This window comes from Anomaloglossus baeobatrachus, chromosome 1, assembly GCF_048569485.1.
Source record: "Anomaloglossus baeobatrachus isolate aAnoBae1 chromosome 1, aAnoBae1.hap1, whole genome shotgun sequence".
Taxonomy (NCBI): domain Eukaryota; kingdom Metazoa; phylum Chordata; class Amphibia; order Anura; family Aromobatidae; genus Anomaloglossus; species Anomaloglossus baeobatrachus.
Window position 1 is genome coordinate 64,691,684 of NC_134353.1, and position 21,464 is coordinate 64,713,147.

The 21,464-nt window shown below is 49.8% G+C and overlaps 1 protein-coding gene across 2 annotated transcripts in view; it reads left to right on the forward strand.

Annotated features, from left to right (window-relative positions):
- Nucleotides 1–421: 421 nt before the first annotated feature.
- The window catches only part of CFAP99 (cilia and flagella associated protein 99), a 105,189-nt gene continuing 84,146 nt past the window's right edge, over nt 422–21,464 (forward strand). Inside the window, exons 1-2 of one of the 2 annotated variants that reach the window (XM_075332985.1) lie at nt 422–618; nt 14,125–14,235. In XM_075332985.1, coding sequence (XP_075189100.1) covers nt 14,125–14,235 — 111 coding nt within the window. In that variant the 5' untranslated portion in view covers nt 422–618. Of the gene's footprint in view, nt 619–14,124; nt 14,236–21,464 lie in introns of those variants that run through there. The other variant, XM_075332998.1, reaches the window with a different exon arrangement.

Below are 21,464 nucleotides of genomic sequence, written 5' to 3' on the forward strand. Positions count from 1 at the left end.
GTTTTTTTACCCACTTGGGATTTTTTCCCCCATTTTTTACTACATTATATAGTAATATAAGTAAAACTAAAGCTCATCTTGCATAAAACAAGGCAGAATATGGCTACTTTGTCAGAAAAAGAAAAAGTTATGTCTTTTGAGAGGAGAGGAGAAGAGGAAAATGGAAGAGCTGAGAAGGGTTAAAGGCGGGTATCTGTTTGTCAGTAACAAGGTGACTGATGAAGTCCACACATTTCATGATGGTTTAATATTTTGTATTAATATGATATTTTTAATTCAAGCTACAAACTCCTGATGTAAAACCAACTTTATCAACACTTACAATCAGGACAAAACCATTTGTCAATACATGACCACGTGTTCTCCATTCCACCAATCACCGTCCTTTATATTTGTCCCGGTTGCTAGGGTGGTCATCAAACATAAGGAAAGTAACCAGGCCGAGTTGCACCCTGGGAAAAGTAGTTTTTTTTCTTCCAGAATACCAATGTAGAACGTCTGCGCTGTAAAGTTTAGGACTACAATACCCAGACGTCATCGCGCTGAATTAGAAGCGGCGGCTGGTACTCTCGGTCTGTTCCGAGCTCCTACATAATAACCGGGGAAAGTCAGCGCAAGGTAAGTGACCGTTACTGCAGACCTGTCTCTGGGAAAGCTGGGTGACAAACTGGATCAGTCTTTTTTATTGCACTTCCCTTTCAGCTTTCCTAACTCTGCATAAGAGACAACTCTGCATAAGGTTGCAGATATTATCAGGATCCTAGGAAAGCTGGGGATTTGCAAAAAAAAAAACCCAAAAAATAAAACAAAAAAACTCCAATGTCTTAAATAAGGTTAAAATACACTTCCAGTTAATTTGCATTGAATACTCGGCTATGACACAATGTATTGAGTGCTTTACCGATCTATACGAGAATTAAATAGTTCTCTTGGACTTAATGAGGCTGGTGTACTTACACTGAAAAAGAAAAAAAATCCAGTCACAAAGGCTGTGTAATGCTTCTGCTGCGGATCCATATGAGAGTTTGTGGCACCCCTGAGGCTCAGCCGCCACAGGGTATTGCATCTGATTTAAAGGGAACCTGTCACCAGTTTTTTGACTATTAAACCAAAAATATCCCCTTCTGCAGCTCCTGGGCTGCATTCTAGGAAGGTGCACCTTGTTGCTGCCCCCCTTGCAGACCCCTAAAAGAACTTTATAAAATCTTACCATTTACTATGGAAATGAGTTTGGTTGGCCAGATGGGCCGTCTCTAATTCGGCTCCTGTCCCCCCTCCTGCCGCTGTTCGTCGTCTTCCTGTCATGATTTCCATGGATGATGCTGCCCCACGCTGCTGGAGTCTCGCGCAGGTGCAGTTCGCTGTGGCCCTATCGCGGGGCTGAGCATAAAGTTTCCCTCTCGCGATGTAGTTGCGCAGGCGCGAGATTATGGGCGGCGCTGTGTATGACCCCACCAGCGCCATCCTCGTACCTGCCCATAATCTCGCGCCTGCGCAACTACATTGCGCGAGGGAAACTTTGCTCAGCCCCGCGATAGGGGCACAGCAAACTGCGCCTGCGTGAGACTCCAGCAGCGTGGGGCGGCATCATCCATGTAAATCATGACTGGGGGACGGCGAACAGCGGCAGGAGGGGGGACAGGAGCCGAATTAGAGCCCGCCCATCTGGCCAACCAAACTCATTTGCATAGGAAACGGTAAGATTTTATAAAGTTCTTTTTGAGGTCTGCAAGGGGGGCAGCAACAAGGTGCACCTTCATAGAATGCAGCCCAGGAGCTGCAGAAGGGGATATTTTTGGTTTAATAGGGAAAAAACTGGTGACAGGTTCCCTTTAAGTTGCAATGCTCATCCCAGGTAAGGAAGAGGTTAACCACTGGTTTTCACTTACACAACACACACACAGCCAGGTGCTTCCCCCTGGAACTGGGCTCAGGCTGTGTGCGCACGTTGCGGTTATTCATGCGTTCTGCTTCCCCAGCAAAGTCTATGAGAAGTCGGCAAATTCCATGCGCATGTTGCATTTTTAAACGCAGCGTTTTGGATGCCAAATATTTGACAAAATCGATGCGTTCAAAAAAGCAACGTTACTTTTTTTGCGCGTTTTGGATGCTTTTCCCTCTCTGTGTATGGTAGAGCAAGCATCCAAAACACATCCAAACTGCATTCAGAATGCGTCCAAAACGCAGCATTTTGGATGCGTTTTGAAGCGTACATGCAGTGACAAAACGCTGCAGAATATTTGTCAAGGCAGAATGCAACGTGCTCACATACCCTAAAGGTAGTCACCATAACAACAAGTTTTCCCCAGCCACCAGTGAGTCATCAGGAAGGTGGGGGCAGGACAGGGAAAGTGAGAGAACACACAGTTTTCACCTCAGAATAGTCTGGGACACAGAATAAAACGGTCGCTTGGGAGAGTGCTTCAGAGATTCCCCTGTTAGGACCGGCCCAACTGGAAGAAGCAGGAGGTTACCGGGTGAGCTGGAGAGACAGAAGAGTAAAACGGTTGCCGAGGAGAGAGCTTCATTGCTCCCTTGGAACCGGCGCAGTGCAGGGTGCAGAGCCCTAGGGTGGAACTACGTTGGACTACCAGATTCTGCAGGATAGGGGGTTTGTACGTCCCTCTGGCCATCACAAGTTCCTGGAGCACAGTGGCACATAGGACCCAGGGCCGGGATTACGGTCAGGCCGCGTCACCTGCTCACGGGACGGGAAGTTAACTTACAAGAACCAGGGTCCCCAAGTAGCTTCAGGCCACAGGGATCCATCTTTAAAAGTGCAAGAAAGGAGGGTCTCTCAGTTTGCAACACCGGTGGCTACCTCGGACTTTCTCGGGATTGGCTGGATCCCATGACGGGGGCAGAGACCGGTACCCTGAAGGCAGCACTTGAACTGTGAGTAAAAAGACCTTGAACCGCAATCGCTGCCTCAGCCTATCATTACCGTCGCCCTGCGCTCTGGCGCCACAGGCCATCGCACCCCTCATCATCCTCCCTGGGGCCCGCTCCACCTGTGGGGAGTAGAACCATCCTTGCTGCGACACCATCAGCCCCGGAGGACATCTGACCCGTCTGCAGATGGGTGCAGGTCTCCACATGTAAAGGCTCTCAGCCAATCAGCAAGTTATCACCTATCCTGGGATTTGGCGCAAACTTGTTTCCTCTGGACAATTCCTTTAAATATTTGTTTTGAGAACAGAAAAAAAAGTTCCTCCCACAGTCAGTCACTCAGGAAGCCTGGGGCCGGCCTCGGTGATGTCAGCCTAACAGGAAGTTAACGTGACATCACCGGATCTCAGGGGGTCACTTCATGGCGATAGTGCCACTCAGAGGCAGAATTGGATGATCAAGGTATTTAGAAAAAGCCTTCCCTATCAGTTTTACAGAGATGTGGCCACTATTGCAGAGTAGTGAACCACCCCTTTAAGGCCAGGTTCAGACGCGTCGCTCATCCGTTTTTAATCTGATCCGCCCCATTGGCTTGCACTGGACCATCCATCTCACGTACAGACACCACATACACAGAAAATGGGTTGGTCTGAACAAGCCATAATAATATGAGAGGGTTGGCCCCCCAGGATGAGGGTGCTGGTTGGGTCTACTGCACCCCCAGAGCGCGTCTGTGCCGCCGCCGTATCAGCAGCCGGGCTGCTCGGATCCAGATCCGCGGTGGCTCGAGGGGCGTCCTGACCCGGGGTCGTGCGGCCACTCAAATAAAGGGGGTATTTACAGAGGATTATATATTTAGAGTTCGTGATGCCACCCATGGTGTGTGGTAAGGTGGAGTACCACCGCTGCAGCTGGGAGTACCTGGTGGCGATAGAGTGGGGCAGCCAGGTGTTTAACCCCTCCACAGGTAGGGGGGAATGCCCCAGGACTCGGTGATGGTGATAGGGACGTGCAGTTGGGAGTGAAGGGGTCACTTTCGTACTCACTCAGTCCAGTAAAGCTGACACTGACAACTGGATAAACCAAAGTTCCGGACACCGCTGCCGCTGAGGGGAGCACGTTTGGGTCCCGTCCCCGCTGGGTGTTGCCTGATGATCTGTGACCTTCCTCTTGGCACTCAGTTCACTTGTTAGTTGGCCCCTGTAGTCTGTAACTAGTCGGGTCCCACTCCCCAGTATGGCTAAGTGTGGGAGCTTGCTCTCAGGGTTCACGCTTGGGATTTCCTGGACAGTTTTAGTGGAAAGTCCTATCCCCCTCGTTGCGCCATTACCCCAATTCTGGAGCGGGTGGAGAGTGGATCTTGAAGGCTCCATTCTCGTCGGGTCAATTGTCAGGTTGCCTGAAGTTCCTCCCTGACCTAGGGTCCACGTACCCCGTCGTGCCCTGGTCCCAGCCCGGTGATGGTACAAGGCCGCCAGCTGTCCTCCTCGACAGTTCCGTGCCCCTTTTCACGATCCCCTGCGACCGGGGGTCCAGCTCCTACTAGGCCCAGACCAACGTCTGCTACCTAGTTGCTTCCAAGGAGCCCAGCTCCTGACCTCCTCTCGCTTCCTCACACTGACTACTACTCACTGACTGACTCCTGACACTCCGGACCTCCCCTTAACCAACCCCCCGAGTGGGCGACCCTATTCCACTCTGGCCGTCCACTGGTGTGTCTGGTGGGTGTGGTGCAGAGTGTTCCTAGGATTTTGATTAGCTGCTGTTGGCAACACCATTAGTTGGGGACCCGTAACCAAGAAGGAGGCGGATACTGCACAGAAGGGCAGATTGCACAGTACCCTGTGGCGACCTGAAAGGCCAGGGCATCACACGTCCATGGTAGAGATCTAATATGTCCAAATCCGGATCATGTTGTGAGCTCTGGGCTCGTCTGGTGGTCCGCACCCCCATAATAATAAATGGAGCAGCAGTGCACAGGATCGACCCCATTCACACGGGGGGCTCTTCAGATCCCCAATTCTTGGGATCATTGGGGGTCCCAGAGATCAGGAACTTATCAGGATTGGGGTAAACGTCCAATCTTGAGTATACCTGCCAATAATATTTAAGATCGTGGTGTCACATGATGAGATCTCGTCTAACGATCTCCTGCGGCGCTACATGTACACGACCGCCATACGACACGCCGCCATGTGGCCCCCGATTGTTGCTCAATATGGCGTTGTCTTTGATTTTGGAAGTTGCGCTCCTCTTATCACAGGACGGTCACGAACATCAGAAACACCGGGGGACACCGACGAAATATCAGCACCGTCTGTAGAGAATTCATCACACAGCGGGGAGAGCATACCCTGGCAGCTCGGAGCAGCGACAGACAGCGTGTGGGCTGCACGTGGGCACACCACAAGAGAGGAGAGATCAGATGTCACCTCGGTTGTCTGATACAATGGAAGTACACAAAACCAAACACTGAGACACTACAATATCAGTATACATAGGGTCAGGAAAGCCAGCGGATGTGTGCGAGTGATCAGGCCGCCATCACAGGGATCACCAGGGGGATCGCAACACAGGACACGGCTGCAATTACTGGTATATTTGTATGATAGTCACTAAAAAAGGGAACCAGACGTCCCATGCCTGCTATCGGAGGTAGCAATCCCAAAATTCAATATTGAGCCTTTAAACCCTTCAGCCATTTTCACTTATACTGCACAATAATATAAACACTCCCTTAAAACTTGCGATCTCTGTGGCATTCTGCTGTGTGATAAAACAATATTAGGCTGGCCTCTTATTGGGCCAGCATAAGGCATGCCTGTGCAATAAGCATGCTGGCCAGCCTAAAGTACACCTGTGCAATAATCATACTGGCCAGTCTAAGGTTCACCTGTGCAATAATCATACTGGCCAGCCTAAGGCACACCTGTGCAATAATCATACTGGCCAGCCTAAGGCACACCTGTGCAATAATCATACTGGCCAGCTTAAGGCATACCTGTGCAATAATCATGCTGGCCAGCCTAAGGTACACCTGTGCAATAATCATTCTGGCTAGTCTAAGGTACACCTGTGCAATAATCATGCTGGCCAGCCTAAGGTACACCTTTGCAATAATCATTCTGGCCAGTCTAAGGCACACCTGTGCAATTATACTTGAAAATCCAGCTCACCGCCACCTGACCTTGTCATCACCCAGACTCAGAGGTCGGCCCTGTCCTGGCCGCAAGGTAAACATTGAAGAAAGTAGTCCAGCTGGGTGCAACAACAGTGTTTCTTTATTCATGCATAGCAGACAAAGTTAACGCATTTCTGTCTTAACGCCGTTAGTCATAAGGCACACCTGTGCAATAATCATGCTGGCCAGCCTAAGGTACACCTGTGCAATAATTATGCTGGCCAGCCTAAGGCACACCTGTGCAATAATCATGCTGGCCAGCCTAAGGCACACCTGTACAATAATTATGCTGGCGATCCTAAGGCACACCTGTGCAATAATCAAGCTGGCCAGCCCTAGGTACACCTGTGCAATAATTATACTGGCCAGCCTAAGGCACACCTATGCAACAATAATGTTGGCCAGCCTAAGGCGCACCTGTGCAATAATCATGCTGTCTGATCAATATCTTAATGTGCCACACCTGTGAGGTGGATGGAGTATCTCGGCAAAGGAGACGCGCTCACTAACACAGATCTAGACACATTTTTAAACAATATTTGAGAGAAAAATGCCCTTTTTATATAGGAAAAGTCTTAGATCTTTGAGTTCAGCTCAAGAAAAATGGGAGCAAAAAACAAAAGTTTATATTTTTGTTCAGTGTATTTGTTCTTTGATTTTTCCCTCCTTGTTTTGCTCTTCTTTTTCCCTTTGATATAGCTGGGGACTTTTTTGTGGATTTTAGTTTTTAATTCCACCACTCATTATACATATACTGTAATGTATTGATAGGTGGGACAAAATCCAATGTGAGCGGAAATGCTGAAAACACAAACAAAACAAGCAATTTCCATATTAATTTTATGGTGTTCATTGAAAATAACCGGGCAATATGACAAATGTGTGGAGTGGCAGACAGATTGCAGATGGCAGATTGCGGCCAAGTGACCCCCCCCCCCCTGTTCTTGGCTCCGAAACTGCCAAATTCTCACAGCGTACAGTGCAGGTAATTAGAAGATTCATAAGTCTGCAGTCACACAGACTGACACAAAGTGACTGCACACTTATGGATTTAGACTGGACAACCCCTTTAAATGTATTTTATTGGGATTTTATGGGCTATAACCAAGACTAAGTAGCAAGTATTTGTGAAGTGTAAAAGAAATGATACCTGGTTTTCTAAATATATAAATCTGAAAATTGTGATGTGCATTTGTGTTCATCCCCCCTGAGTCAGTACCTTGTAGGACCACCTTTAGCTGCGGTTACTGCTGTAAGTCTTTTGGCGATGTCTCTACCAGCTTTGCACATCTGGAGGCTGAAATGTTTGCCCATTCTTCTTTGCACACTCGCTCTTGCTCAGTGAGATTGGATGGAGACGTCTGTGACCAGTAATTTTCAAGTCTTGTCACACAATGGGATTTTGGTCTGGATTGTGACTGGACAGTGCAGTGCACACACATGAATATGCTTTGATCTATACCCTCCATTGTAGCTGTGGCAGGATGGTTAGGGTCGTCGTCCTGCTGGAAGGTGAATCTACACACCAGTCTCAAGTCTTTTGCAGCCTCTAACAGGTTTTCCTCGAGGCTTGCCATTGTGTTGTTTGGAGATCTCCTTGGTCTTCATGGTGTTGTTTGGAGATCTCCTTGGTCTTCATGGTGTAGTTTGGAGATCTCCTTGGTCTTCATGGTGTTGTTTGGAGATCTCCTTGGTCTTCATGGTGTAGTTTGGAGATCTCCTTGGTCTTCATGGTGTAGTTTGGAGATCTCTTTGTTCTTCATGGTGTTGTTTGGAGATCTCCTTGGTCTTCATGGTGTAGTTTGGAGATCTCCTTGGTCTTCATGGTGTAGTTTGGAGATCTCCTTGGTCTTCATGGTGTAGTTTGGAGATCTCCTTGGTCTTCATGGTGTAGTTTGGAGATCTCCTTGGTCTTCATGGTGTAGTTTGGATATCTCCTTGTTCTTCATGGTGTTGTTTGGAGATCTCCTTGTTCTTCATGGTGTTGTTTGGAGATCTCCTTGTTCTTCATGGTGTTGTTTGGAGATCTCCTTGGTCTTCATGGTGTAGTTTGGCGATCTCCTTGGTCTCCATGGTGTTGTTTGGATATCTCCTTGTTCTTCATGGTGTTGTTTGGAGATCCCCTTGGTCTTCATGGTGTAGTTTAGAGATCTCCTTGGTCTTCATGGTGGTGTTTGGAGACCTCCTTGGTCTTCATGGTGTAGTTTAGAGATCTCCTTGGTCTTCATGGTGTAGTTTGGAGATCTCCTTGGTCTTCATGGTGTAGTTTGGAGATCTCCTTGGTCTCCATGGTGTTGTTTGGATATCTCCTTGTTCTTCATGCTGTTGTTTGGAGATCCCCTTGGTCTTCATGGTGTAGTTTAGAGATCTCCTTGGTCTTCATGGTGGTGTTTGGAGACCTCCTTGGTCTTCATGGTGGTGTTTGGAGATCTCATTGATCTTCCTGGTGTTGTTTGGAGATCTCCTTGGTCTTCATGGTGTTGCAGCCTTTGTGGCCTTTCAGAAAGGTGGGCTTTCACTAAGCATTTGACTTTTGAAGGTAATTGCTTGCATTAGAAATGTTTAGGGGCTTCATAGCAACAGGGATGAATACATATGCACATGGCAATTGTTATTTATATTATCCCATAAATTTATTTTTTTCCTTTATTTTTCTCACTTCACTTCTCCAACTTTTTCTATTTAGTGAATACTTTAGCAAGGCACTGTATCACTGAGAGCCTATCACTGAGAGGCACTGGGTGCTTAGGGCACTCTCCCAACAGGGGAGGTGCCTGATCAACACCCTAGTTTAGCTAGTCAGTGTTCTGTGCTCTAGCCAGCTAGTTGTCAGGTCCCTTTCTCAGTCCTGCCCTTTTGGTTCTAGTGACTATGACCATCCTAACTGTGCCCTCTACCTCAGCCATATTTATGCTCCCAGCCTTGCTAGAGACTCTGCCTGTCTGTCCTGGCCGTGCCATCTGCCTCAACCATCCCGGTGGTCCCAGCCTTACTAGTGACTCTGCTTGTCTGTCCTGGTCATGTCTTCTGCCTCTGCTATCCTGGTGGTCCCTGTCAACTCTAGTGACTGAGCCTGATAGCCCCTGTGTCCATCCCTGTCCTGGGGGTCAGCTGCCACAGTCCTGGACTCTACCCCATTAAAGGATAGGCCCGGGGTCCCCCTGTGGTCCAGTGGGTCCACTTTTGCTCACCGCAGCACCATCTCTAGCAGCGAGCATTACAGCCCACATTAAGGGCTCATTCACATGACCGTTCTGTTTTTGCGGTCCGCAAAACACGGTCCTTTTTTTTCACGGATGCCTCTGTGTGGTATCCGTGTGACATCCGTTCTGTATACGGGCCGTGTGTCATCCGTGTGCCTTCCGTTTTTTTTGCGGACCGCAAAACACGGAAGCAGCTAGATAGATAGATAGAGGGAAAGATAGATAGGTAGATAGATAGAGGGAAAGATAGGTAGATAGATAGAGAGATAAATAGAGGAATGAATGTTTGGAGGGATAGATAGACGGATAGATAGATAATAGATGAGAAAGACATATAATGTCCCAGCCCCCAGCATTTTGTAATCTTGCACCCTTTAGTGCCTTTCATGTGGCACTAAAGGGTGCTTAGCCTTTTATTTAGCCAACAAATAAATAATTTAAAAATACAACTTGGGGTCCCCTCCAAATTGGGTCCCCAGCCAAGGTAAAGCGGACAGCTGCTCAGATTAGGGAGGTCCGCGGTTCTTGGACCCTCCCCAGCCTAAGAATAGCAGGCCACAGCCGCCCCAGAAGTGGTGTATCCATTAGATGCGCCAACCCTGGTGCTTCCCAGCTCATTCCGATGCCCTGGTGCAGTGGCAAACGGGGTAATATATGGGGTTGATACCAGATGTGTAATGTCATCTGGCATCAAGCCCTGGGGTTAGTGATGTCACGGCGTCTATCAGATACCCGACATCACAAACCCAGTCAGTAATTTAAAAAAAAAATAGACAACAAACACATTTTTATTTGAAAAAACACTCCCCAAAACATTCCCTTCTTTCACCAATTTATTGAAAAGAAAAAGCAAATCCGGGTTTGGCGTAATCCAATAAGGGGGTCCCACGACGATCCATACCATAGTTACTGTCCCAGTCAATGAAGAACAGAATGTTCCCCATTGGCTGGCAGAGCAATGCAGTGATCTGAGCTAACATCATGAGGTCAGCCCAGGTCACTGCAGGGGATGACCAGCGCTGACTTCAGGAGGTTAGCGAGGTACATTACCTGCGGTGATGGAAGCTTCTGCACTCCTGACATCAGCGCTGGTGACTGAGTTCAATGACCGCCGCGTTCTCAGATCACCTCTTTCGAGCGGTCCATGACGTCACTGCTAGTCACAGTCTCGGGCCCGCCCGCAAGAGGAGATGTGAGAACGCGGCGGTCAGTGACGAGCGCTGACGTCAGGAGGGCAGGACTTCATCACCGCAGGTAATAAACTTTACTAACCTCCTGACGGCAATGCTCATCATCCCCGCAGCTGCTCGCACTGCAGTGCCGGCATATGCTGACATTGCAGTGCGAGCATATCCGGACATATTGTAGTGCGGGCATATGCGGACATTGCAGCGCGGGCATATCCGGACACACTGCAGTGCGGGCATATGCTGACATTGCAGTGCGAGCATATCCGGACATATTGTAGTGCGGGCATATGCTGACATTGCAGCGCGGGCATATCCGGACACACTGCAGTATGGGCATATGCTGACATTGCAGCGTGGGCATATCCGGACACACTGCAGTGCGGGTATATGCTGACATTGCAGTGCGGGCATATCCGGACACACTGCAGTGCGGGCATATGCTGACATTGCAGCGCGGGCATATCCGGACACACTGCAGTGGGGCCATATGCTGACATTGCAGTGCTGGAATATCCGGACACACTGCAGTGCAGGCATATGCTGACATTGCAGCGTGGGCATATCCGGACACACTGCAGTGCAGGCATATGCTGACATTGCAGTGCGGGCATATCCAGATACACTGCAGTGCGGGCATATCCGGACACACTGCAGTGCGGGCATATGCTGACATTGCAGCGCGGGCATATCCGGACACACTGCAGTGGGGCCATATGCTGACATTGCAGTGCTGGAATATCCGGACACACTGCAGTGCAGGCATATGCTGACATTGCAGTGCGAGCATATTTGGACACACTGCAGTGCGGGCAGCCACGGGGCTGGCAGGGAGCGGGACACAGACTGCAGGGGCACCCGACGGTGGTCACACAAAAGTGCTTCTGTGCAGCTTCCGGGGATTTTGCGGACCCATTGACTTGTATTGAGTCACGGTTCGTTATTACGGAACAGAATAGGACATGTTCCATAATAACGGAGCGGACATACGTCATCCGATGTGTTTTTTTTGTAGGATCGGATGCACACGGCAGTGCTACCGTGTACCATCCGATCCTACACAAAAGACATTGAAAAGATGGTCCTGTCCGTGGGTCCGCAAAAAAACAGGAACTGACCAGGACAGACGGAACGGTCAAGTGAATGAGCCCTAAAGAAGTAACATGCAGTTTTTCAAAGCCAGAAACAGTAAAAAAAAAATGCAAAAACCTATTACAATTCGGAGGAAATAGAACGCTTAATGTCACCATTTAAGGAGACGGCGTGGTACGCTCGGAGGATTGGAGATGGGGGTTGAAGGTGACTAGGTGGGAGTGGGTTTGAGCAGAGGGGGGCGCAGGTGGGGAAGTAGGACTGTTTTACAAGATGGTCGCAAATTCATTCATATAGTTAGCTATAAGTGTTCCGCAAGAGTCTTAAGGCTCCGTTACACGCAGCGAGATCGCTAGCGAAAGTTCCCGCCCCATCGGTTGTGCGTCACGGGCAAATCGCTGCCCGTGGCGCACAACATCGCTCGGACCCGCCACACGGACTTACCTGCTGAGCGACATCACTATTGCCAGCGAACCGCCTCCTTTCTAAGGGGGCGGTCCGTGCAGCGTCACTAAGCGGCTGCCCAATAGAAGCGGAGGGGCGGAGATGAGCGGCCGGATCATGCCGCCCACCTCCTTCCTTCCTCGTTGCCGGCGGCCGCAGGTAAGATGTTGTTCGTCGTTCCCGAGGTGTCACGCGTAGCGATGTGTGCTGCCGCAGGAACGACGAACAACCTGCGTCCTGAACCAGCAACGATTTTTTGAAAAGGAACGACGTGTCAACGATGGACGATTAGGTGAGTATTTTCCATCGTTAACGGTCGCTTGGTGGTGTCACACGCAACGGCGCCGCTAACGAGGCCGGATGTGCGTCATGAATTCCGTGACCCCAACGACATCTCGTTAGCGATGTTGTTGCGTGTAAAGCGGCATTTACTGTGAACATTGAACAGATGCTGTAGTACTTAATTGTAAAAGGAGTGATATACAATTTTCTTTTCATTCTGCTGATAATATTGTTGATATTATTATATTTGTTCATCTGTAATGATTTGTTTGCTTTTTAAAACCAATCTAATATATAAAGCTGAGTGTGTGTGTGTGTGTGTGTGTATGTGTGTGTGTGTGTGTATGTGGGTGTGTGTGTGTGTGTGTGTGTGTGTGTATGTGTATGTCTGGGATTGGCATCTGCAGCTACAGCCACAAAATTTTGCACACTCACACGTCTGGACCCCGAGAGCGTCATAGGCTATGTTTTGAGGGGAAATTTTAACCCCGCGCTTTACAGTTATTCGCCAAAAAACCTGCCTCCATTAAAGCGAAATGGAGCTGGGAGCCACAGTGGAGCCAGAACTTCAGAAGAATGCGCAGCCACGCCCTTATATGGAATGTTGGCATGTCACAATGCAGCCAGGGAAAGAGACAGACACAGACAGGGAAAGAGGCAGACACAGACAGAGTAAGAAACAGACATAGACAGGGTAAGAGACAGACACAAAAAGACAGACACAGACAAAGAGACAGACTGACAGGGAAAGAGAGGGAAAGAGAGAGACAGGTTAAGAGACAGACACAGACAGGGAAAGAGGCAGACAGAGTAAGAAACAGACATAGACAGGGTAAGATACAGACACAAAAAGACAGACACAGACAAAGAGACAGACTGACAGGGAAAGAGAGGGAAAGAGAGAGACAGGTTAAGAGACAGACACAGACAGGTAAAGAGACAGACAAAGAGACAGACACAGGGAAACAGACAGACAGGGAAAGAGAGGGAAAGAGACAGACAGGGTAAGAGACAGACAAAGACAGGTAAAGAGACAGTCAAAGAGACAGACACAGGGAAAGAGACAGAGGGAAAGAGACAGACAGGGAAAGAGAGGGAAAGAGACAGACAGGGAAAGTGAGAGATAGATAGACAGACAGGGAAAGAGATAGATAGACAGACAGGGAAAGAGATTGAGACAGACGGAGGAAGAGACAGAGACAGTCAGAGACAGACAGGGAAAGAGACAGACAGGGAAAGAGATAGAGTGAGACAGAGAGATATATACAGAGGGGGAGACAGACAGAGAATGGGAGAGAAACAGAGAGACAGTTACTATCCCGGGCGTTAATACATTCTATTTTGTTAACAACAGTTATTAACCCGGGCGAAGCCGGGTAGTACAGCTAGTAAAACATATAATTTAAAAAAAAATGCAAACACAATAACAAAGTAGTTCTAAATAGAATAGAATAAAAAGAGTTTTTTTGAGCAATTTATTTTTTTCAGGCATTTTAATTATTTTTTTTTTTTGGGGTAGACCTACTCAAATTAACTCCTTAAAATGCACATACCCAAACCATAACCACTGATTTTTGCCCAGTTGTGATAATTGCAGCACTTTTCTTAGTACCTACCTGGACCTGTGCTATGACTTTTGCAGGGACCGCACTGTTTTGGGGAAATGCACCAGAATTTTATATGATAAGTATAGTGATAAAATGACGGCAATTATGTTATTACAATGCAAAGTGCGAATACGGTATAATAAAGTCTCATGCCGGAAAAAGTTACAACACTTCATTGCGCACTGTCCTAACGTCATAGTTGTGAATGGCGGTTTGATGTCAGACTCGTATGGTTACAGATGACTCATTATGGAAGATGCCTCACCCTGCTGGTCAAGCTCCATAACAAGTACAATCCAGAAGATCGGGATCTGGAGCATTTCCTAGAGGAATCTACAGAGGACTTTCAGGTAAGAGAATGTGCCCGGTGATATGCCTGATACTCATACATGCCAGAAAAAGGGGAAACCTCTCAGTTTGTAGAATAATGTCGAAACATCCTAGGGAAGCAGCGTTTCCGAAAATTCTCTGTGCATGAGACCAGGATTGTCCGCCAAGGGGATAAAGGACTGGCACATAGACGCACATTCACTGGGCGGAAATTAGGCTTTTAAAAAAGGAAGAGTCCATGAAAAAAGTCTACCGCTTCAAAAAGATGACAAGTATGCAATATCTGGAAATGTTATCTAAATGATGGCACCGTGTAAACCACCTCCTTCCTAAGGGGGCGGGTCGTGCGGCGTCACAGCGACGTCACACGGCAGGCGGCTAATAGAAGCGGAGGGGTGGAGATGAGCGGGACGTAATCATCCCGCCCACCTCCTTCCTTCTGCATTGGCGGTGGAGGCAGGTAAAGAGATGTTCCTCGCTCCTGCGGTGTCATACACAGCGATGTGTGCTGCCGCAGGAACGAGGAACAACATCGTATCTCCTATTGGTGCGACATTATGAAAATGTCCGACACTACACAGATCACCGATGTACGACGCTTTTGCGATCGTTTATCGGTGCATCTAGGCTTTACACATTGCGACGTCGTTACCGGCGCCGGATGTGCGTCACTTTCGATTTGACCGTGACGATATCGCAGTAGCGATGTCGCAACGTGCAAAGTACCCCTTACTTTTCGGCTCTTCTAATTCAGCTATTTTGATTAGTGTGAGAATCTGAAGTTAAAGGGATAGTCTGTATTTTTAATTACATAATGATAAGGCAAAATACACATAGATTACCTTTGGTTTCAACTTTGCTATGGAGTAATGATAATTACATACCTAAACAATCCATTATGAGCCTGACTAGTGCTCTGACGTCTTTTCCCGCACCAGCCTGTACAAGACACTGAATGCCATGAGCCCATAATAGCACTTGTACCTGTTTTTGCTGAGTGTGTCGCCCCCTGCTGAGACCTCGAGGGGACTGGAGATTAGAAGGTCTTAACGTTTGGTTGATTGCAGATCCGTTTTAGAATTTGCTTATCCTGAGTAGGAGCGTATTTTGTTCCATTTGATGATGAAGGGGTTAAGGTCTCGTTTCTGTCCTGCTGAGATTGACTTGTAGCTTTTAATTTCAGCTGTAGCCATGCCCTTCTTCTATATAAACTCACTCCTCACTCTCTCCTATGCCGGCTACAGCTCATTCTATAACTGACCACTTTGAAGGAGCTTCTGGAGAAGGTGAGGTGTTGTATCTGTTGCAGCTGAGATGCTTGCTGCTTAAGTAGCTGTGGAGAATTACTTTTTTGTGTCTTTCCCGTTTGTGTTACATTCTTGTTGTTGTTTTACTGTAGCGGCGAGACTCATATCTCGCTGGCTTTCACACTAGTCAGGGTAAGTTCAGAGCCTGCGAGGGCTTAGGCATGTGACGGTACATGGGAAAGTATAAAATGCATACAGCTGCACACTGAAAAAGCCAAAAATGTACAAGGGAAAATATGGCACTGCATTACTGCAAAAGAGATACAGTGGAACCTCGCTTAACAAGTAACCCAGTTAACGAGAATTTCGCTTAACAAGCAAAGCTTTCTGTAAATTTGTAACTCGGTTTACGGGAAAGCTTTGCTGTACGAGCACAATCCTCACCGCACACACTTCCGGTTCCGTACATCCACCGCTCTCTGACCCGCTCTTGCAGTCCGCACAAAAAACACATAGACAAACATGTCCGCACACACATTATGCTTACCTTCCGTTCCCTCGCCGGCCTCATGGTTCTTGTAGTTCGCCGGTACATCGCGGCAAGGGAGGAAACCTCGTGGTGAACTACAAGACCCAGGAGGCTGGTGATGGAACGGAAGATAAGGTGAGCATAATAGGTGTACCTTCCGTTCCATCGCCGCCCTCCTGGGTCCTGTAGTTCGCCGCTCCAGGATGTGTATCCGCAGGCATCGCGACGAGGCAGGAACTTCGGCTGTCAGCTGCTTCTCAAAGGCAGCGCACTGGCCAATCAGAGGCAAGCGGCTCCTGCCTTTGACGTCAGTGCTCTGGATGCGGAAGTTCCTCCCTTGTCGCGATGGTTACCAGATATACATCCTGTACTGGAGAACAGCAAGTCCCAGGAGACCAGCGATGGAATGGAAGGTAAGGTGAGCATATAATGTGTGCGTGCGTGCTTGTGTGTTTGTGCATGTGTAGAATGGCACAATAGGAGACCAGGATGAGACATTTAACAAGTTGTGGAAGGAATTGTCTGCATTGCAATGATTTCCTATGGGATCTCTTGCTTTGCTGAACAAGTAACTTGGTTAACAAGCACAGTCCCAGAACGGATTGTTCTCGTTAACCAAGGTTCCACTGTATTTAGTTTATGTATTGGCCAATGCATGTAAGCCCGGAAACCAACGGCAAGGTAATCTCTGTAATCCGGGAACCTAACATAAATGCCGCTATCTAGGTTAAAAACATCCGTGTCTGGGCAAAATGCCACTATTTGGACTACAAACCTCCATGTATGGGCAGCTAGACCCCTGCTATAATGGTTATGAACATAGCTAGGTCTTAGGGCGGAGTGCTCAGTCAGAAAGAGACTCACTAGAAATATCAAAAAAACTGACCCGCACATCCAACAAATGTGAACAGGTGCTAACTGAAAAAAACATATTAACTATAAATGCATACAGCTGCACACTGACTGTTTTTTTCAGTTAGCACCTGTTCACATAGTGGCATTTTTCCCAGATACGGATGTTTTTAACCTAGATAGCGGCATTTAAGTTAGGTTCCTGGATTACAGAGATATACCTTGCCATTGGTTTCCGGGCTTACATGCATTGGCCAATACATAAACTAAATATCTCTCTTTGGCAGTACTGCAGTGCCATATTTTCCCTTGTACATTTTTGGCTTTTTTCAGTGTGCGACTGTATGCATTTATAGTTACTATGTTTTTTCAGTTAGCACCTGTTCACATTTGTTGGATGTGCGGGTCATTTTTTTAGATATTTCTGGTACATGGGAAAGGACCTGACTAGGGACGTTAGCGAGTGCAGGGATCAGCCTCAGGTGAGTGTGTGACCCCACTCCTCTCTCCCTAGCGCCAGGGCCATCCATTCCCATAGCGTACCCTTTGCGTTGCATCACTTACCAGTGGTCCTCCCCTCCCCGGTGTGACAGTGCTGGTCACCCAAGCCAATGCCCTTTGTTACCCATACAGATTATTCAGTATACAATTTGCAATTAAGCAGCATTACCAGTTAGTATTTAAAGGGATTTTTAGCAATCATAAGTCGATCACCTACACTCCCTGACAGTTCTGTCGCTTATCCATATTATGTGAATAAAAGCTTATAACCTGACTTTAAATTCATCCATTGGTTTTATAAATTACTCTTTTGAAAGCTGAAACCCTCCTAAATTTCGTTTAGGTTATGAGAATAAAGTTGCTGCAAAGTTGAAATATTGATCATTTAATGAACACAGAAAGGTCAGATTTTGGCAAGACAAAAGTTTTGTCGCCCACATAAAGTAATGTGAAATTCAAACAAGTAATTAACTTCTAATACAAATATATGTTGCATAACATTGGTGAAGTTGTGGTGCTATTAGAGCCATATTTAATATTTTGTGTGACTTCCATGAGCTTGAAGGACTGCATCCTTGCGGTTCAACAATGATTCATACAATGCATATGTAACGCCCTGGACCCCAGGGGTCACAGTACACTACACACACACACACCCCTTCCCCTGGGTAGGTGACATCAGTCAACCAAAAATCCTTGTTGCCACCCTCCAGGCTTGATGTCCACACCAGGTGGGGCGGAGCCAGGCGGTTGACCCCACCCACCGAGGAGTTCACAGGCCTGGAGGCGGGAAAAGACAGTAGATTGTGTTAGACAGTGAAAGTGAGAGGAGTAAAAACTGTCGGTGTCTGGGTTGGGGCCCAGGCACGATCAGCAAGGTCGGCAGACGGTGGTGGCCGTCTGCAGGAGGTGGTGTAGGTCAGCGGAACCGTAGGACCAGGGTTGGGCGGTGGCCCGCCGGTACCGAACCAGGGAGCAGATTGAAGCCAAGCACCAAGACAGGGTACTCAGACCCCGACTAGGCTAGGAGCCGCCGAAAAGGTCAAATTCTCTGATTGCGGTCTGGACCTCAGGGGTTCATTCCCAACCAAGTCCCGTCAGAAGGCAACAGCCCAACCCGTCCGGATAAGTGCCACCGCCAAGGGCCAGAGATCCAAGGGCCACCGCCTGCGGGCAAAACGGGCTTTCCCGACACGTACACGCCGGGGAGCGGACTACCCGTGGGAAGCCATAGGACTCAAACACACACAGGTGCAGGAAAACGACAGCCGCCATCAACCCGTCCGGGGAGAGTGAGAACACCGCAGCCGGCTGTGGGCCCCGTCCATCCAGCCATTTGGTTTACCAGAGACTCTGTCCTTCTGTGTGTGAGTGAGTACAACATTGCCATCCGGCACCGCGCTGCACCGCAACGTTGCACCCGCGCCCACGCTGCCTCCCCGCATCGGCACCTGCACCTATACCTCCTCCCAACCTCCCCAACCGGGGCCCCGGGACCAACAGCCCCTACCCACGGAGGGGTCGACACCTTAGCTACTTTGCGCCATCGCTCCCGGGATCCCCCGTCACCAGCAGCGCTGGTGCCCACCATCACCACAACCCGTGGGTGGCGTCACGACCGACACCCCCAAACATCCCACCACAAACCTCCCCCTTTTCACTCGTGGTTCGGCCCCGTGCTCGAGCCACCGAGGAGCAGAAGCACCGGACCCGAGCGCCAGCGGTTCCAGGCGAGCGGCGTTCCCAACCCCTCCGCCCGCGACAACTTGGCGCTGTGAACAGGATCCTACCTGTCTACTTACCAGTAGAAGTGCGCCTTGCAGTCCCCGCCGGCGGTGTCCGGCCGAAAAATTTGAAATTCCGCCATCTTGGGCGCGAAAGTTCCCGCTTGAGTCGTCTTCCCCGAGCAGGGAAGGCGCGAAAGTGAACCCCCGCCCCCGAGAGAAGGAGGTACCAGAGAGAACCGAGGGGGGACGGATGAAGAATGGCCGCATGTAATTAGCGCTGCAGAGTGCAGGGACGCCAGGACTCTGCCGCAACACGTTCCTGGACCGAGCAGCAAGACGTGCCAGGAGCTCCAGGCCATGGTCCACTCCATGATGGCGGAGTTGACGTCGGAGAAGAAGGGCCTGGTCATGATCGTTCGGGCATCCGAAGTGGAGGTGGTTCCAGAGGAGCGGGTAAGCGACCCACTCCCCTATGTCCCTAAGGGATCGGTCGATACGGCTGAGGGGCCCGGCCTGCTGCCATCCACCACGCCACCTCCCTCACTGCCCCTGCCCGTGGCCAACGCCCCGACCGACCCGTTACCCCTGTCACCGGTAGCGGAGCCTGCAGCATTTGTGGAAAAAGGCCCGAGTCTTACCTTTGTCACCATCCTGGCACCCGTCTCGGCCTCCATCCCAGCCGCACCGGAGATGACGACGGCACCGGCAGTCCACCCGACCACTGCGGAGGCAACCCTCGACCGGAGGCCAGCACCGCAAGTCGCGTCCACCGCTCCCAGACACCCGGCCTCGGCTGAGGCACGACGGGGATGTAGCTGCCAAGAGGCAGAGCAGGCCACGTCACAGCGGGGTCCCTCAGTACCAAAGGCGCCGGTCGTAGTCGGCATGGAAGGACTCCGGCTGGGCCCGTCCCCCACACAAGCCGACCCGGAGCAAGCAGAAGGTGCTCTACACTGGGAGCGGCGGCAACGGCAGCTGCGCCACGAGATTGCTGTTTAGGAAAGAAAAGTTAAAAGGGTAGCGGTTCCCGGCTACCTTGCTGTCGGTCCCCGTGAGGACCCTGTTGATGTTCCAGTTGGCCCTCAAGATTAAGGAGTCCGGCTGCAGGAGCAGTCGTACCCGCACCGCCGGCAGCTGAAAATGGAGTCCTGTGGGACAGTGTCACCCCTGAGTGAGGGTGTCATTGGGAGCTCGTGCTGTCCGGTGGTGGACTGTGGGAAAGCTGCAGGAGGAAGCTGTACCGGAGTTAAGTGTTGTGGATAGCCCCTCGGACCCAACTGACAGTCCCCGTTGAGACCCTACAGCAAGTCCCCGTGGGACCTACAGTTTGTTTGTGGTAGCCCGTTGGCTATGAAGAGCCCCGTCCCCGTTGGGACATGCCCTGTCCCCTTTGTCACCGTTAACCCCTAAAAGCCCCATCCCACATGAGAAATCATGAACAAGGCCAAGAACTTGCAGGCCAGCCTATGAACTTGTGGGCTTGTAAATAATTCCGGGCTGGAGTTCCGTTAACCGCCTCCGGAGAGGCAGGTTGGAGGGAGGACCCGCAGCAGAGCAGGCTGGGGTCCGGTCACCACCAGGACCGGTGACCATCCTCCAAGGCAGGGGTCCCCTTGGACGTGGGGCCCTCTGAATGACAGCCGGGTGCGAGACACCGTAACCGTTCTCACTTGGGCGACCTGAACCAGGTTCCTGTTTCCGGACTGGGGAAAAGGGGTGCTGCCCGCTTCTTAGGTGCAGCATCAAGGTTTAGGTTGTTTGGGAGGGAAAGCGGAAGAACTGGGACCCGTCCGTTGTTATTAAAAATGTTTTATTACCGTTTGCAACGTTTTAAGTGACATGCCTCCCGTCAGGGAAGATTTGACAAAAATGTATACCGTTGTTTTTCCCTGTTATTTATCTTTTACAGAAAATAAAACCGGTGATGGACGGGCAGCCCGCGGACGGTCTGCGTTTTACCAAGGGGGAGTGTGACGCCCTGGACCACAGGGGTCACAGTACACTACACACACACACACCCCTTCCCCTGGGTAGGTGACATCAGTCAACCAAAAATCCTTGTTGCCACCCTCCAGACTTGATGTCCACACCAGGTGGGGCGGAGCCAGGCGGTTGACCCCACCCACCAAGGAGTTCACAGGCCTGGAGGCGGGAAAAGACTGTAGATTGTGTTAGACAGTGAAAGTGAGAGGAGTAAAAACTGTCGGTGTCTGGGTTGGGGCCCAGGCACTATCAGCAAGGTCGGCAGATGGTGGTGGCGTCTGCAGGAGGTGGTGTAGGTCAGCGGAACCGTAGGACCGGGGTTGGGCGGTGGCCCGCCGGTACCGAACCGGGGAGCAGATTGAAGCCAAGCACCAAGGCAGGGTACTCAGACCCCGACTAGGCTAGGAGCC